General features: G+C 46.0%; 1 protein-coding gene across 1 annotated transcript in view; it reads left to right on the forward strand.

Moving 5' to 3' along the window:
- Window positions 1-19058, forward strand: part of Snap91 (synaptosome associated protein 91) — a 114389-nt gene that overhangs the window by 85511 nt on the left and 9820 nt on the right. Inside the window, exons 16-25 of the mRNA XM_070010822.1 lie at window positions 5284-5391; window positions 6040-6294; window positions 6762-6848; window positions 7003-7074; window positions 7409-7492; window positions 8888-8971; window positions 13984-14118; window positions 15757-15891; window positions 17650-17680; window positions 18399-18510. Of these exons, the coding sequence (XP_069866923.1) occupies window positions 5284-5391; window positions 6040-6294; window positions 6762-6848; window positions 7003-7074; window positions 7409-7492; window positions 8888-8971; window positions 13984-14118; window positions 15757-15891; window positions 17650-17680; window positions 18399-18510 (1103 nt within the window). The remainder of the gene's footprint in view (window positions 1-5283; window positions 5392-6039; window positions 6295-6761; window positions 6849-7002; window positions 7075-7408; window positions 7493-8887; window positions 8972-13983; window positions 14119-15756; window positions 15892-17649; window positions 17681-18398; window positions 18511-19058) is intronic.

The following is a 19058-nucleotide window of genomic DNA, read 5'->3' on the forward strand; positions in this document are numbered from 1 at the left end:
AAGAGTATCCACAGCTGCCTGTGCAGTGTGGAGTGCACACAGGTTGCGGTCAGTCTCTGAGACACCACATTGAATGCCTGGGCCTAGGGAGACTGCTGAAGCCCACTCATCCAGCCAGGGGTGGAGCTGGGCTCCCAGCCTTGAGGCATGCTCATGTCAGGGACAGGTATCAGGTGTGCTGTGATAATCCATATAGCTTTGGGTTTCCTCGTTAGTCTCTTTTCCTCTAGGAGAGAAATGGGAAGCAGCTGGGATGGCGAGGGCAGGGAAGGTTTAGGGGACCTGGGTGGAGTGCCTGTCTTTCCCTGGAATGCACTGTACAATCCCTCTGAGGTTGTGGAAGACAAGTAACACCGGGCTTGCAGCAAAGAACAGGCTTGCCCTGGTGGCTTCAGTAGAGTCTTTGCCGCAGCTGGCTGGAGAAGGAGTGGCGCTGGGTGCGTCTGCAGGGCTCAGCACAACGTTTATCTCCATACACACAGAGTTCAGCCTCCAGCAGCTTCACATTCTGGAGTCTGTTTGGTAGTTTTCCATGATTTCCCCTAATTTATTAGAAATCATTTTGAGATTTGCCTTAAACAGAAACCTACCCTTAAATCATTTGGACCCTCTTGCATGGCCATTTTGAGAAATATTTTTTCTCCCTAATATGGGCAAGTGGCTGACCCGGGCTGCGTGCAGCTGCATAACTTTAGAAGTTGTGTGGATTCGTTTAGGAAGAAGTGTGATAAATTTCAATTTCATGGAAATAGTTGTTTCATTTGAATATGAAATATTAAAACCTTGACTTTTTCTAAGTCATTACTGTAGAAGAACTGTAAATTTGGGAAATTGAAAAGACCCATTATTTTTAACATTTTTTTAACATTCAGATTTATATTCACATACATTTTCCAGTCATTTCAATGGAAATGGCTTATTGAAGGCATTAAAAACTCCTTCACATGCCTGTAATCCTAGCTCCTGAGGATCTGAGATCTAAGAATTGTGGTTCAAGGCTAGTTAGGGGAAGAAAGTCCATGAGACTCTAATATCCAATGAACCACCAGAAAACCAGAAGTGGCGCTGTGGCTCAAAGTGGTAGAGCAATAGCTTTGAGCAAAAAGAGCTCAGGGACAGCGCCCAGGCCCTGAGTTCAAGCCCCACAACTGACATTAAAAAATACATTTTTAAGGACTTCTCAAATATATCACACTAATATCGCTGCTTCATTTTTTTAGACAAACTCCAAACATGGAAGCCTACTTTGTGGAGCCATGCAGAACAGGGTTGTAAGACAGTGATGGACTTTAAAATTTAAAATAGCTGGGGACCAATGCCTCACACCTGCAATCCTCACTCCTCAGGGAGCTGAGAGCTGAGAATTGGGTTCAAAACCAGCCCAGGCAGGAAAGTTCATGACTTATGCCCAGTAAACTACCAACCAAAGTGGAGGAGCTGTGGCTCAAGTGGTAGAGCTCCAGCCTTTAGCAAAAGAAGCTTAAAGACAGCGCCCAGGTCAAGTTCAAGTCCCAGTACACACATACATTCTCTCCCTCTCCCTCTCCCTCTCTCTCTCCCTCTCCCTCTCCCTCTCCCTCTCCCTCTCCCTCTCTCTCCCTCTCCCTCTCCCTCTCCCTCTCTCTCTCTCTCTCTCTCTCTGTCTCTCTGTCTCTCTGTCTCTCTGTCTCTCTCTGCCTCTCCCTCTCCCTCCCTCCCTCCCTCCCTCTCTCCCTCTCTCTCTCTCTCTCTCTCTCTCTCTCTCTCTCTCTCTCTCTCTCTCTCTCCTCCCTCTCTCTCCCCCCTCTCTGTCTCTCTGTCCTCTCTCTCTCTCTCTGTCACACACACACACACACATACACACACACACACACACACACACACACACACACACACACAGAGTAAAGCTTGCAGACAATATTAAAAATAAAAGAAAATCCTTAAAGCTATCCGGATGACTGGTGGTCAGCTGGGTCTCAATGAGCAGGACATTGGTGGAGTGGCCGGCCTTGAGACAAAGCAGTTCACAGGCCTGACTCCGTTCCTGCCTGGTAGTGAACAAATGAAGTGAATCCACCTTTGCTAAAAGCCACTTACAGGGAGATTTCCTGCAAGAGCTTTGTCACCTGTAGCTTAGCAGGTCTTCCTCACTCCGTGTCCCAAAGTAATTAGGGCAGCATTGGTGAGAGGCTGATTCATTCCTTCCCCCACGCAGAGAGACTTGGGTATCTGGGGACAGGAAAAGTTGACCCTCCCACCTTTAAGCAAGAGGTGAGAGTTAGTGCATAATGTTTTGGGGGGCATCAGTACTGAGTCTTGAAGGCAGAACCTGGACACTGTCCCTCTGCTTTTATTTTTCTCAAGGCTGGTGCTCTGCCACAGGAGCCACACCTCCACTTCCTGCTTTTTGCTGGTTAATTGAATATAACAGTCTCTCAGATTTGTCCACCTGGGCTGACTTCACCCTCAGTGTGCAGATCTCAACCTGTTGAGTAGCTAGGATTACAGGCAAACGCCACCATCACCCATAAAATTAAAAATGTTTAGTTTTAGTTTTAGTTTTTTTCTTTGCTCAAGGTTGATGTTCTACCAGTAGAACCACAGCTCCACTTTTGGTTTGGGGGGGTGCTTAATTGGAGATAAGAATCTCATGGATTTTCCTGCTTGGGCTGGATTCTAACCACAATCCTCAGATCTCAGCCTCCAGAGTAGTTAGGATCACAGGCGTGAGCCACTGGCATCCAGGTAAAATGTTTAGTTTTCAGTAGCAGAAGCAGCATTGAAAAGGATGTGTGGTTGATGGGGAAAAAAAAACCCAAGGGCCTCACTGTAAATCAGGTTTCAACCAACTTACACAGGAGGAAGCAGCCACCTGGAGAGGTCAGCCATGTGTCCCCAGACTCCAGGCCTGGTCCATTCATCACCCTAGACAGAGGAAGTGGTAGAATATAGAGTTGAACATGGTTCTAATGGTATAGTGTGAGCTCAGATAAGCAGCTGAGGATCAAATCCTGTTATTGTTACAAACTACACATGGTGTTTGGAAATAAGAATACATCATAGAATGGCTACATCAAGGCAGTTGATGGATAGTTTATAGTATCCCACTTGTCATTTTTGTGATGAGAACACATCAGTGATCTTTAAACTTTGCTTCTATCCTCTTCATGATAGAGATAATGATAGGATTGCTGTAGGAATGAAATTTAATGATATGCAAAACCTCGACGGCCATTGCTGTTCTGACTGGCCTCAGTTCCCGACTGTGTGAGGACAGAGAGGCCCCACTCACCCCAGCCTGTGGCCTGCTCCTCAGAGCTGCTCCTGCCCTGCACAAACTTGTAGCTGGAGAAGCATGCCCCCCCATGCCCTTTGTATTCTCCTGTATTATTTATTTGCCTTCTCCCCTCACCTCTGGAGCAGCAAATATCCTCTTCATATAGCCGAGTAGCAACCAGATCCAATTAACCATAAGATATCAGTGACGGATGTTCTATTTGTGGTTTTCTAAAGGCCCTTCTAACTCTGGAGATTCTCTCATTCAATGTGGTTTTTAAAAATTATTCCACAAGACACTATGAGCAGACTGTTGCTAGTGTGTGCTTACACCTCTGTCAGTCTAGAACCCCTGTCAGTTTGACTTGAACAGAAAAACAAGTGTCTTCACTGTGGGACTTCCTCAGGCCTCACATGTTAAATAAACCTCCCAGAGAAGGGACACGTATGTACTGTTTCCAAAGCACATTTCACAAATGCTTTTCAACTCCTGAGGATGAGTGTTGTAGAACACATCAGTAGATACAGTAAACACAGGAGGTGCGGGTTCTAGGTGGGTACAGTGGACACGGCAGGTACAGGTTCTAGGTGGGTACTATGGACACGGCAGGTGCAGGTTCTAGGTTGACCTGGTCCTGCTCCCTCAGGGTTTCTGCTTTTAAGCCTGCAATGCTTATGGTAGCCTTGGAGCTTCTGTACTTTCAAAATAATATAATTTCTAGGACATCTCATATAATATGATTTTTCTAATAGAGATGCTTTGAGAAAGTCACACACATACATACATATACACACCAGCTGTTATAAAGTGAACATACAGGACTAGAGATGTAAGTGGTAATTACTTACCTTTTGCATGCACAAGACTCAAGGCTCCTTCCCCACTACTTCAAAAATAGGTAGGTAGATAGGTAGACAGACAGACAGACAGACAGACAGACAGACAGACAGGTAGGCACCAGTAGATCACACTTGTACTCTTAGTGACTCAAGAGGCTGAGATCTGAGCATTGATGTTTGAAGCCAGCCATACAGAAAAGTTCATGAGACAGGCTGAAACTGGAGTTGTGGCTCAGGTGGTAGTTTTCAGCCTTGAGTAAAAAAGCTAAGGGGTACACTCAGACCCTGAGTTCTAGCCTGGGCACTGGCACCAAAAAAACAGGGGGGGGTGGAATGTGTGTATTTATATACTGGACCTGTCAGTGTGTTAATGGACTTTTCATAACCACAATAACAATAATATATTATTATATGATTAATATAGACATCTAGTATTTAAACATGAAATTATGTTTTTGCCTGCTGAAAACAGATCATTTTCCAACTAACAGGAAAATAGAATAGTAGTTAAAAGAATAAATGTAAGTACCAATAAGCATCCTGCCCTAACTTACCTATTTCTTTACAAACGGATCCTGGGCTTGGTGAGTTAAGATTTTTTTCCCCAGGCGCTTTTAACATCATAAAAACGGAACATGTATAAACGCTAAGCCTTTCAGGTCGCCAGGAGAGTGTGTCTCAGACCACCAGAATTTTAAACTGGTCATAGATGCGCCCCTCTGTTTGCCTTGAACCTCTGTTTACCATTATGTGCCCGGAAGAAGGCATTGGTGTTGGCGGGGAGGAGGGAAAGGTTGGGTGGTGAGGTCTGGCCCGTGCGCCCGCGTGGCTTGCACATCGGAGTCCCGATGTCTCAAAGTACACAACCAAGTCGTCTTGTGTTTTACTTTGTCGGTTTCTAGCGGTCCATGAAACACGCTTCCAAGGGCCCTTATACAATGAGAATCGGGGTTCGCGCGGTGTGGACAGGGCCATGCGTGCACGCGCGCGCCAACCCATGCCAGGGTGCACCCAGCACCGTGCATGCATGTGTGCACGCGTGCAAGGGCCACCAAAGACGCCTTTGGAAACACCCAGCATTCATGTTGTATAAGGGAGCCCTCTTCACGGTGTTAACTCGATTCTTTCACTCTATTTTCTTCTCTTTGTATTCCTCGCATTTCTGTTGTTTGCACAACCGCACCCAAGATGCGTTTGCCGCTTCTCCGGGGGAGGCCCCCGCCGTGCCCGAGGGCGCCACCGCGCCCGCCGCGCCCGCCCCGGTGGCTGCCGCCCGCGATGCTTGCTCAGGAAATGGTGGGTCCCCGCAACGTCCTGGGGAGCCCTGGGTGATTTGGAGGTTCTGTTTTTATGCCCCCACCCCACCCCCGTTCTGTGTCCTTCGGGGTAGAAATCACCCTTCATGCCAGCCCGGCCGGGAACGGCCGCCCCCTCAGACGTCCGGGCAGCCGGAACCCGCGCGCCTCGCCGAATTGACACCTCCCCAAGGTGGCTGACAATTCGTGCGGGCGCGAGCATGCGCACTGGACGCTCCCACCCCGCACCAGGCGGAGTCTCTTGGCAGGAGCAGAGCAGATCCCTTCGGATCTGTGTTCGCGAACTTTCCAAGCTGCGGGGTTTGGCCAGGCGGATGCGGGAGGGTGGGGGGGTGGGGGAAGGGGGCGAGGATGGAAGCAGGCTCACCAGACTGCGGGGGCCACGCGCACCGCGCTGCTCGTGTTCCCGGCTCCCGTGGAGCCGACATTTCCTCTATTAAAAAATAATTTTTTTTCTTTTCTTTAAAAAAGCCCCTACCGCTGCCCCTGCTGATGAGGATAGGAGCTCAGTCCAGGCAGCCCGGCCCTGCTGGCGTGCCAGTGCGCGTGCGCCCCGCCGCGGGCACGCCGCCGTGTGTGTGCCCGTAGTCCCCAGGCTCACGCGTGTCTCCCCCTTCCTTCCCCAAAGACCCCTTCGCCCCGTCCGAGGGGAGCGCGGACGCTGCGCCCGAGCTGGACCTCTTTGCCATGAAGCCACCCGAGACCAGCGCTCCTGTAGTCACCCCCACCGCTAGCGCCGCACCCCCTGTTCCCGCCACCGCGCCTTCTCCTGCTCCTGCTGCCGCGGCCGCCGCCACGGCCACCACCGCCGCCGCAGCCCCGGCCCCAGCCCCGGCCGCCCCGGCCGCCCAGGCCGCCGCTCCCGCTCTAGATATCTTTGGGGGTAATTCTATTGCTCTTCTTGTTGCTGTTGTTGTTGCCAAACGCTCTGTGTCTTGTGGATTGAACCCAGGCCCTTGAGATGCACACGCATGCAGCGCAACTCGGCTGCGTGCATGCACGCACGCCTGCATGCAACTCAGCTGCATGCACACACACATGCGGCTCAGCCGCATGCACGCACGCCTGTGTGCATGCAACTCAGCCGCATGCACACGTACACATGCACGCACTCAAGCAACTCAGCCACATGCTTGCACACACACCTGCACGCAACTCAGCTGCATGCATGCATGCACTCACGCACCGAAAGGGGACAGGGCTTCCGCTCAGCACTCCACCCGCAGCATGCCCCGCACAGCGCACAGTGCGAGGTGACGCGGCACAGGCTGTGTGCCCCATGCCCTGCCGCGTGGAGGCCCAGCCCGGGCTGTGCGCCCCGCTGATTGGACCCGTGTCTCTCGGTCATAGATCTCTTTGAGGCGGCTCCAGAAGTGGCGGCGGCCCCAGCACCTACTAAGCCGGAGGCTGCGCCCAGCATAGACCTGTTCGGGACAGGTAAACGCCCAGTTTCTCCAGTTTCTCCTTCCGTGTCATCTCCGCTGCTGCGTGCTCGTAGACGCCCCGAACTAACCGATACCTGTGTTAGATCTCTGCCCAATTCCAGCCTTCCGCTAACTTGTGCTTGGTTTTGGCTTGTCCCTCTGGGAAGATGGCTTCTCCTCTCCACCGCACGGGGCCTCTCCGGTGCCGGACAGCGCGCTCACAGCCGACCTCCTCTCCGGTGAGTGCCCGTGCCAGGGCTCGCCTTCAGGGCTGGGGTGGGGGGTGGGGCTCGCGCACGTGCCCCAACGGGGCTGCAGGTGTGGCCCGCTTCTCCCTCCGCCCATGGCCGACAGGTGAGGGTTCACATTGCAAATCCAAGGCTGGTGGAAAAAAAGAAAACCTTTCCACGGGAAACCTCGGGACCCCCAACCCCGGGCCGGGCATAGGTTGTAAAACCCGTGGCTCTATCCCAGCCGTGGAGCCGGCCTGGGGTCCCTGCGCGCCGCCCCGCACCCCGGCCCACGCTGCTCCTCCCGCGTGACGCGCGCTCTCGTGTTCTGTGCTCACTGCAGTGGATGCGTTTGCCGCGCCCGCCCCGGCAGCCGCTGCTTCTCCGGCAAAGGTGGAGCCCGCGGGCGTGATAGACCTGTTCGGGGGTGCGTATCTCTCCTCCTCCCACCCTGACCACCACTCGCTTGGTTTTATTTTCCGTTTTGCACCATCGGCTCTTGTTTCTCTGTTTTGTTACGTTTCATCCTTTTTCTCCAAACCACGTGGCATCATTTCTGTCTCTTCCATGCGGCATTATGTGTTTCCATTTCTTTTGCCATCATCTCCAACCTCATCATTGCATCCCCATTTTCACTGCATGACCCGCCGCCCTCCGTTCCTCCCAACCCTCGTCAACCCCAGGGTTGTCCTCTCTGCCCCTCTCCCTTGGTGATACCGGTCTTCCGGACCTGGCACCGTTCCGGAGCTCTTTACAATTGAAAGGTGGAGGAGACCATTCAGACTTGGACACACATCCCCCAGTCAAAACCAAAGGCGTAAAAGCAAGATGGCACGCGTGTGTGCCACCGTGGGTTTACATCACGCTTAGTGTGTTAGAAATCCTCCGGAGAGTTTGAAGATGATTTTTTCTGGGTAGGATGTATCCTTTTCTTCCTTTTAACAACATCTGAAAACAGGAACATGTAGAGAATTCTGCAACCACCTTTCTGGGTGATCCAGTTAAAGTCTTCTGTTGTCAGTAGACTTCTAGAGACAAAGTCTGGGCCATGTCCCCAATGCCCGGGGGGCCCTTGGAGGCTAGTGAGCCCTCCTGAGCCACGGGAATGTGGTTGAGCTCCCGCTGGACATCAGCACATCATGACCCATGCCTGCCCCCGGCCCTGGCAGGTGCCGTTGAATGCAAAGAACTCACCAGGTCAGGACTTGGAAGTCTCATGCCCCAGTCACTGACACTTAAATAGCACAGAGTTGTTGCTGCTGCTTGAGCTGCATTCAAATTTTCCAAAGTTGGATAGTCTTCTAGGTGGGAAGCTTCTGGGTTTTTTTTTTTTACCTTTGGTAAAAAATAAATTAATGACAATTTAAACCTCAGTCCTGTTTTGGTAAGTGACGAGATTTGATCCAAAAGATTCATTCTTTTCTTTTTAAAGTGTCTTAATATCGCAAAGGTTGGGGGGGGGGGTGTCCTGATTCCTAAATGTTTTAGAAGGCTTTTGAGAAAAGGAAATGTTTAGAGATGATGTTAGTAGCACACATAGCTGTCTTCCCAGCACTCAAAATGCCACTCAGATAGGACAGTCAGAAATTTGAGGCCAGCCTGGGATACCCTGCAATACCCCCCCTCCTCCAAGTATGAACTAGAAGTGTTTAGAGCATCACTTCATTCACCCATCACATTGCATGCACACAGGAGACAGGCCCACACACAGGTTGTCCTGTCTGTGCATGTCTGTCCCTCACACTTGAGTTGCCTATGGTACTTACTGTTGACGTTCTCTTGCTTTTTTTTTTTTTTTGCTGCATAATGGATAAATGGATAGATGCTTTTGGAACTAGTGCATCTGAGTCCCAACCTACTCCTCAGGCAGCTTCTAGTTCATCAGCCTCGGCCGACCTACTAGCCGGTAACTCATTTAATTAACGAACATAGCATTTAGAAGAAGTTAAGTTCAGATGTATCTTTATAAGTAACAGATACTACGTAAGTTGAAAAGTACATTTTTCTTTCACATTCAAGACATGAACTTGAAAACCATGGCATTCTGTACGGGAAGGTTGATTATTTCCCAGGATTTTATGGAAGCAGTCTTAAAGTCACAATTAATTGTACACAATGGTGGCTCCTTGGATTGTCCCAACCTGCCTTATTTTCATTTAGTACTTGTCTTTTTGTTTACTGAAAAAATAATGGTCTTGTGTGGCAGTTTTCACCTTATACTGACTAGGCTCATTTATCTTGGATTTGTGGGAAATGTACCATGATGTTTAACAAATGGTGTTGTGATATACAAATCATCCTAGGAAAAACTTATTCGAGATCTCTACCATTGCCTTAAAGCTCTTCTTACATAAATCATTGTTTTAACAAGCTGATCATTTTTCTATCTGAAATACATAGCTGATGCTAGCTGAACAGAGACATGGTATGGGGTAGATTGGTACAGTCTATCTAGGGTCCTTGCTTATTGTTAGCATAGAGTAGACAGAATAAGAGAGAACTATTGGAACCGGGAGCTGATGGGTCACACCTGTAGTCCTAGATCTCAGATCTCAGGAGGCTGAGATCTGAGGTTTGTGGTTCAAAGCCAGTCGAAGCAGACAAATCTAAAGAGACTCTATCTCTAATCACTAAAAAGCCAGATGTGGAGCTGAGGCTCTAGAGCACCAGCATTAAGTGAAAAACCTAAGGAACAACTCTCAGGCCCCTAGTAACTGACACACACAAAAGAGAGAGAAAACAGTATAAGTACTCAAGGACAGGAAGAACTTTGGGGCAGGAGAGCATTGCATCATGGGAATCAGACCTCAAAATGATGGAATGTGCCAAGTATGGGACCAGATGATCAGGGAAACTCAGTAGGTTTCCACATGGCACAGCAGGGATGCTACCCAGGCGCAGACTCTGAGACGCAGCTTCCATCCGGCTAGCCCCTTCAGGGGATGCACTTTGGTCCTGGAATGGCCAGGAGCCATAGGGATCATCACAACATAGTACAGCTGCCACATGGGAATCTGCCATGTCTCTCGTGTGGCTCTCTGTAAGAGTAAGTGACTAGCTCCCATCTCAAGGGTCGGACTCATGGTTCTAAGTAGTATCATAAACAATACTGACCCCAGTGTTGCAGGCCAAAGTGTTGGTGTTCAGCTTTGTAGTAATGGCAGGTCCCGAGGCACCCTTGTCAACCTGCAGGGTTGTAGGAAGTTTCTTTGAGTTCTCATCTTTCCTCAAGAAGCTGGAGGTATGGGCTGGGAAGGAGGCTCAGTGGTAGAGCGCTTGCCTTGCATGCATGAGGCCCTGGGTTCGATTCCTCAGCACCACATAAGCAAAAAAGTAGAAGCTGGAGGTAGTCGGCTGCTAACCTCTCCTCCCATCAGTAATTCGATCTGGTTATTTAATTCTTTCTCAAGTACAATAGTGGTTTCTTGGTGTCTTTTCTGTGCTCTCCAGACACCGTGATCGCACTTAGCAGTGTCTTGGTCACATCCTCTCATTCAGCGTCTGCCAGAGTCATTTTCTTGAGCTGCTGTTTCTTGACCTGCCTGCTGTTGGGTTCTTGGGAAGCTGAAACATGATGAGAGAGAGTGGACCAAACCTTTCACTTGAGAGAAAAAAAAAAGTTCTCAATCTTGCTGGTTATTTTCCTGGCCTAGATCCTCTTCACAGCCCTTCAAATTGGCCACAGCTCCTTCTGAACTTGTATTTGTAACTCACCCATCCAAGGTCCGGTAATGAGATTTCATCTGACCCTAGAAATAGCGTAGTTTCAAATGGCTATTTGAAATGACCTATGGGCTGTAGTAAAAAACCTCTTGCTTTGAAGTTATATGAGCTTGAAATGGCACCTGAAAATGTTCTGGCTTCTTGCAGAATTCTGAGAAGTCTGCCTTTCTCACCTGAATATCTTCTACCTTGCCCCAGATAGAAAAGCTCCTACCAGACAGGAGCCTGGCAGAGTGGCTAGGCTCTGATTGCCATGTGCAGGGCTGGCCAGCCACCCTGTTACCTCCCACATGCTCAGACTGCTGTGCCCCTTTGCCCTCCAGGCCTAGAACTGAGCTACTGCTTCCAGAAGAGCCCACAGGGGCTCATCTAGTGTTTCCCACTAAGAAACAGGAAACAGAGCATTCTCACCCGGCTACAAGTCAGAGGTCAGTGACTCCATCAAGAGATTTGCTCCTAGGGACGAGACAGGATCTAAAAAACATCAGGAGCAACTAGGAAAGGGCTGTCCCATGCATCAGGTGTCATGGGGAGCTTGGAAGAAGTCCCCCAAAAGAAAGTATATTATTCAATCAAAAATGGGATACCAAAAGAAAGAAAGAAGAAAGAAAATTGGTGATGAGAGTTCAGTTTCATTTATTCTGCACATTCTACTTCTTCCACTACAACTTCCATGGCTCTTTCAATGATGGGGAAATTGTATATTGTGTAAACTTTCTTATTTTCTTTTCTATGTAAGTAAAGTAATATTTAATACAAATGAGTCTATGTGGGTTTTAATGCTTCCAACACAATTGAGTTAATTTACACAAATGGAAGCATATGATTTTATCTTTTTATCTTATGACCTAAGAAATTTTAAGTAACTTTTAATTTTGAAGTTTTTTTTCCCCCTAAGGTTTAATCTTGGGACCAGATTGTGTTTTAGTTACAGAAAGGTATTTCTCATGCTTGTTTAAATATCAAAGCAACAGGAAATCATGTTCTTAGTTTTTTTTAAAAAAAATCTTGAAATATCAATATAATTCTATCCTGTGAACTCGGGGATTCTAGCCAGTAGTGACTATATGAGTTTTCACATTACCCCAAGCATTTTCATTTGGTGCACATATAAGTCTGCTTAAATAGAATCAGTTTTTTAAAAATTGTAGATAGGAAGCCCACAAACATGATAGGGTTCAAATCAGGATCTGAGGGAGGGGTGAAGGAAGGAGGGAGGGAAAAGAAAGGGGGGATGAGAGATAACAGAGTTTGTGTTTTATGGAGAATGTTCTAGTCTTACATTATTGGCTATGAGTAATAAAACTATTTAATGAACATGAAAGAGAACAAACAATACCCAGATGATCATGAATGGTTTAGACTTTTCATTAAGAGCTTTATTGTAAGGGCTCTTTCCCTGTGCCACCTAAGATTAGTCCCCGGCTTGCTTTTTTGTTTTTGTTTATCCTTCAGTGCTGGAGATCATTGAACCCAGGACCACAGCAAGCACTGTGCTGCTTGACTCTATCCTCAGCACTGCTACTTTTTTTTTAAAGGAAATACATTTACATGAAAATAATAAGGGGAAAAATAAATAGCAGGCATAGTATTCTTTAGACATTTAAAAAGTAACTTAAAAACAGAAAAAAATTTATTAAAATTTTGTATGTAAGACAAAGACTAAGTAGTCCTTTTTTGTGTGTTGGTCCAGGGGCTTGAACTCAGGGACTGGAGCCTTCTGCTCAAGGTTGGCACTCTACCACTTGAGCCATAACTACATTTTCTGGCTTTGCTTTGTGTGTGTGTGATTAATTGAAGATAAGAGTCTCATAGAGGTTTTTGCCCAGGCTGTCTTTGAACTGCAGTTCTCAGATCTCAGTCTCCTGAAGAGCTGGGATTACAGGCATGGGCACCAGGGCACGGCTGAGAACATCTATCCTTTAGTAAAGGTATTCACAATGCAAATCTACCTTTCAAATACTAAAATTGCCTAACATGCCCTCTGTGAACTCTAGAAAGACTTTCATAATAACTCACAACTTTTCCAATCTGAAGTATTTTTCATATATAATCCTCAGCCCACATCATGCTCAGCTCTCCTCCCAGGCTGAATATTCTTATACAACAATGCAGGGTAACATCTGCTGCTGTTTTTGTCCATTAACTGAGAGAAATGATTTGCTTCTAGTCCTCAAAGAATAAAGAATTTTAGGTCCTGTTAACTTTCAGTAGATTTTGTGATCTCCTTACCTTCAGTCCACAAGCACAAATTCAGTGTTTAAGCTGAATATTAGTAAATGGAAGCTACTGGCATTGTAAGAATCTGAAAGCCATGGGATATCAGTGGCAGATGATAGAGAAATGACTTGGTTAGCATGTTCTACCCCAGCTGCATGTGGAGCCTGCACTGGTTAGGTCCAGCCTGGAGACAGGCTGCCTCCCCAGGACTGCTTCTGAATTCCAAAAGCAGAGGTGAGCAGGCCCATATTTGGAGATAACCCACCAGAGGGCCTGAGATACATATAGAAGATCATCTTCTGTCACTCTAAGCTAAGGTGCCTACCTAGATACTTTCTAGGTGGCTCCTAGTGTATTTGTAGAAACATAAGATCCTCAAATATAATGAAAATAATTGCCTGACTTTTAACCCCAATGATGCTTTCTTTGCTTTTTGTACTTGGTCATAGTAACAATTGGATGCCACAGGTTCTTTTAATAAGTCCATATATCCCTATGTACGATATCGTATTTCTAATTAAAGTAAATCTGTCGTTAACACATGATGGATCAGCATACTAGAAAGTCTGCTCAAAGGGGACTGATTCAGGGGAGGAACCCATGTGAGGAGAGAGGGAAAGGGATATATTCATATAGTTTATAAACGTTAATTTACCAGTTAATATACATTGCTATGTTTAAGAAAATGTCAAGAAACTCAGCAAATTGTTTTCATTTGGGGAGAAGGAGCAGAAATAAGGAGTAATAGGTTAATTTGATCCAAGTATATCTCAATCATCTATACATATGGGAATATCACAATGAAACGCCTCTAAACAATTAGTTGACATTATTTAAAAGAGAGAAACTTTGAAAAGTGAAATGTTCTGGGCACACTGCCTACTAATAGCCACTGTGCATTCTTTTTTCCTTTCTTTTCTTTCACCATTAGTTGTGTTTGCTTACCTTTTTCTGGGATTTTTTTTTAATTTCCAGGGTTTGGGGGTTCGTTCCTGGCCCCTTCTCCGTCCCCGGTGACCCCGGCTCAGAATAACCTGCTCCAGCCCAATTTCGAGGCAGCCTTTGGCAGCACGCCCGCCACTTCCAGCAGCAGCTCCTTTGACCCGTCAGGTAAGGCACTGGCTGGCAAGCCTTCTCACCGTCTCTTCTGATAACAACACAGAGCAGCGGAGGTCAGAGAGCCACCAGCAAGCCTGAGTGATAGCCAGGCTTGAAAAGCTAAGTCTCTCTTTCTAGAAACAACTGAATGAAACTTTCAGTACCTTTTTACAGCTTTAAGAATAACCTACAACCCTTTCTGTTTCTCTTCTTGATTTTTAGCAGAACTCTCACTTAACCACGCACACCACCATCTCTTTGCATGAGCTTACACGCACATGACTTAGAAATGGTCAAGGGGACACACACACACACACACACACACACACACTCTCTCTCTTGGTACGACCTTCGTACCTGAGTCTTTGTCTCTGAATCGGTCGGACAGCCCCCTGCCTGTTGCTTAGACCCTTGAAAGCTTGCATGGCCCTCAGTTTGACGAAGTTGAGACACAAATAATATTCTTTGCCTGCCTTGGACCTGTCATCACTGCTGTCATTTTGTTTGTATTTTCTTCCATTCTCCTCTCCCCATGCTGGGTCCTCACTACAAATTTTCAATTGGTGAGTTTTTGGTAATTCAATGTGTTTCAGAAGTACCCTAAATACATCCCCTGCCTGACAAATTGGTTGTGTCTATTGCCAGTGCCTAGTTGAATGCTTTCCTTGTTTTACTTTATAACTCTTGCGTAGTAGTATATATGGTAGATACTCGTAGTTTCTTGATTAAAACAATTGTTTACAACCACAAAATGAGATTTCAGTATCTTATAAAGATACAGCATCTGCATTTTGAAGTCTTTTTGAATTCTAGCATCTGAAAAGTGGTATTTGTCCTACAGAGATCAGAAACCATCAGTGATGGTCTTTGATTTCTAATTCTTAGACTTTTGTTTAATGTAAACATCCCCTTTAAAGTGAAAACCAAACATAATTGCTGCAGTGAGAGAGAAGGAAAAGCCAAAGTTGTTGCTTCAAAAATAACCATCAGTCATTCTGTAGACATTTATTACTAGGTTCCGACTATTAGATTAAGTGTTCTATTTTCATAGAAAACTAGGAGATGTGATCTTCTTTGCTTATTGAGGAATTACTTTAAAGGAAGCACCGTAGGTTTTCAGAGTAAAACCTTTAGGCCTTGTGATGAGTCACTATCCTTTTGAGTAAAAAAAAGTATTTTTGTAGCAGTTGTTAATAAGACTAGCCTAGTACAACAAAACAAGCACTCCACTAAATGAGCTGAAATGGATTCCCTCATTTACTGTTACACTGAAGCCTTGTATGATGTGTTAGTGACACTCTCCCTACTGAGAGATGAGAAAACGGAAAAGCCTAGACAGTTGCTCCACAGAAGTCAGAGAGCTAGCGGGGTCAGGGATCATCCTGTACATTTTACAGCTCTCTTCCCCATCTCTCTCCATCCTCATTAGTGTTCCAACGCTTTCTGAGCAGACCCGTGTAGCGTGCTCCCCGGCACCCTGCTGTGGCTCACGTGCCTTCAGTCATATGAATGCATAGTTACTCATTGCCATCTGTGACAAAAAGAGAGTCTCTCTCTCATTCTGCCTGTGATTGCTTCCCCCCCCCCTTTCTTTCTTTTTTCGATCATTCTGAATCTGGCCTATTTGATTTCCAGTATTTGATGGTCTAGGTGATCTTCTGATGCCAACCATGGCACCAGCCGGGCAGCCTGCCCCTGTCTCCATGGTACCACCCAGTCCAGCCATGGCCTCCAGCAAAGCCCTGGGAAGTGATCTGGATTCGTCCCTGGCCAGCTTAGTAGGCAGTGAGTAATCAGCTTTCTTCAATGGGCGCCTACACGAGGTGGGTTGTTTTCCGTCCTTTCATGCATCTTCCGGCTGGTTTTGCTGATGGAGAGGATAGAAAGACTTAGCGCTCAACCCAGAGCCCTTCAAGGAAGGTAATAGTGGTGAATCCATTGTCTCAGGAGTACCTGTGCCATTTTTAATCTGAACTACCACAGGAACAATTAAGGAGCATGCACAGGTATGAAGCCAAGTGGATGGTATGTAGTAAAGACTTTCTCATCATTTGAAAACAAGGGTAGAGAGTAAATTGAATACAGGATATCTGAATAATATGCTATATAATTGAGTACAGTATATTTGAAATACACTAGTATTGAATGCAGTATATTTGAATTCTATGCTGTAATGTATAATATAGGATTATTATGTAGTGTATTTAAAATTGTGTATCTGCATTTCAGTCATTCATTCAACAAATGTTTGAGATAAATGAGAGATAAATCAATGAACAAAATAGATAAAATCTCTATTCTGATGGCCCATAGGAAAGGCAGAGACAAACGGTAGACATTTTAAAATAAGTAGATTCCAGGATGGGTACATTGGTTCATGCCTATAATCTCAGCTACTTGAGAGATAGAGATCAAGAGATCTTAGCAAGTGCTCATCTCAACTAAGAAGTTGGGTGTGGGGATGCATGTCTGGGATCTCCAACCCAAGAGACTATAAATAGGAGGATCATAGTGTGCGCTGGCCCAGAGCAAAAAAACACAAGAGACTATTGGGGGGAGGGGGGAATCAAACACAAAGGGCTGAGCAAACCTACAGTCCTGAGTTCAAACCACACTACCACCAACAGAAAATAATTGACTGAATTAAATAAGCAAATTCTTTAGTATGTTAAGTTGTAAGTGTCATGGAGACAAAACAGAAGAGGGAAGAGGAATCACTTGTGAGGCCATTGGGAGTGAAGCGAAGGACAATGAAACCCCAGCTCAGGCTGGGGACAGAAGGCGAATGCACAGCCTGTGCAGTGGGAAAACACCAGGGCCGGAGGTGGCGGGGCATGAGGGCCTCTGCCCAGCCTCTGCCTCACTTCTACACCTTCAAGGAAGCAGGAAGTATGCTCCACAGGAGCACATTTTCAGTCAGTTAGCTGGTTACCATTCTCTATGAAACTAATGGTAAATAACTAATTATTTAATCACAAGTGCTTGTCACCTTCCACTTACAGAACAGTTTGTAACCATGGATTATGGACTAGTCAATCCAGTTCTCAGACACAAGGTAGACAGCTGAATCTACCCATGCATACCCTTCGGCAACACATCACAATGTGGTCCTTGAGCCAAGTGTGTGCAGCTCACACCCATAACTCCAGCTACTCAGGGGGCTGAGATCTGAGGACCACAGTTGAAAACCAGCCTAAGAAGACAAATCCAAGACTCTTATCTCCAGTTAACCAGCAAGAAGCCAGACATGGAACTGTGGCTCAAGTGGTAGAGCAACAGCCTTGAATGAAATGCTAAGGAACAGTGCCTAGGCCCTACGTTCAAGCCCCAGAGAAACAAAACAAAACACCAAGATGCAATTCTTAAGCATGACATGTAATAAAATTAAATCGTAAAGTTTGTAAAGATCTTTTTACAATTGGATGCAGGCACTCCAAGCAAAATGTTAGACTTTCTCTAAGTTTTTTATTCCTTGACTTCTTAAGTATGTAAGTGGAATATAGTGATTTCAATTCCTTTTTTTTTTCTTTTATCCATTTATAGATCTTGGAATCTCTGGTACCACAACCAAAAAGTAAGTGTTTTGAAATGATCTAATTTCCTTTTAACAGTGTATTTGTGTTGGTTTGAGACTATCAAACATTGCTGTCATGCTCAGACTGGATAATTTCGAAATCCATTCTTCATGTCAAATAGTTGTCAGCTGCTCTTCTCTTGAAACCGCTGCTCTTACCCTGCAATGAAAAAGGATAATCCATTGTGGTCTCAAAGACTGTTTCCATTCTATCCACACGTACTTTAGGATGGTGGTTCAAATAGCTTAATAACTTAAAATTCCAAACTCATTACACTGTTCCTAGCTAACACTGGTTTTTACGAGTCTTTCACGGCACCTTGGTAGCAAGGAAGGCTTTTACGGTGGTAGGCAATGTATGGTGTCCTGCCTTCAAATCACAGCAAGGCAAAGTGTCAGCATGACACAGTGATATGAAACTCTCCAAGATCCCAAGCTGCCATCAGCAGTGTGTCTCAAATCCAACAAAATAGAAGTGCCTAACAGTAATTATGTATTCTTTGTAAACTCCATGATGAGTGAGGAATTGAGTTAAATATTCCAGAATACTTTTCTGTACAGGTGACAGGAAATTTCTGTTATCATTGAGATTGAAATGAATATTTTCTCCAGTCTTTTAGATAAAATAGGATAAGACACCCTTTGTAAGTTTTTACCTTCTTCCATTTTTTCTTTTTCTAATTCTTGGCTCTGTTTCCTTTGTCTGCTTGATTTGTAGGGGAGATCTCCAGTGGAATGCTGGGGAGAAAAAGCTGACTGGTGGAGCCAACTGGCAGCCAAAGGTGACGCCAGCCACATGGTCTGCGGGCGTGCCCCCCAGTGCGCCTCTGGTAGGTAACGTGGCAGGGGGTGGAGGGGGGGAATATGGGAGGAAGCCCCCCAGTGTCCAGGTTCAGGTGTGCAGAGCAGAGGGCATTTCTCTGAATGTGGCCACTCATGTTGGGTTTCTGCCTCCATGGTGAAGAAGTAGCAAGATGCAAAGTCTACCGGAACACAGTTCCACTGACTTTGATGTTCAGTAACGGGACCTATTTTTTACTTTAGTTTGAAATGCTGTCTATGCTTCTTCTATATTTAAATAATTATGGGAACAGTTTTTCCAAAGCATTTCATTATAATATCCCAGATCCAAAGGGACTCCAAGATACCCAGTGAAAGGAGCTAGAAACTTTATTACTACCGTGCAGGGACTGCTTCCTACCACTGGGAAAGTAGGAGACTGGCCTTGAGCTCAGGATAGGATGGGTTTTTGTAGGAATAGGTTACATAGAGTTACATAGATGAGCCATGCAAGGCAGGTTTGGCACATTTTCATTGGTTATAGTTATATGACCTTTAAATTCATTTGTTCTTTATGGTAAATATCATACATAATAAT

The sequence above is a fragment of the Dipodomys merriami genome, unplaced genomic scaffold (genome assembly GCF_024711535.1).
Source record: "Dipodomys merriami isolate MVZ:Mamm:240054 unplaced genomic scaffold, mDipMer1.0.p SCAF_8, whole genome shotgun sequence".
In the NCBI taxonomy this organism is placed as follows: Eukaryota; Metazoa; Chordata; class Mammalia; order Rodentia; family Heteromyidae; genus Dipodomys; species Dipodomys merriami.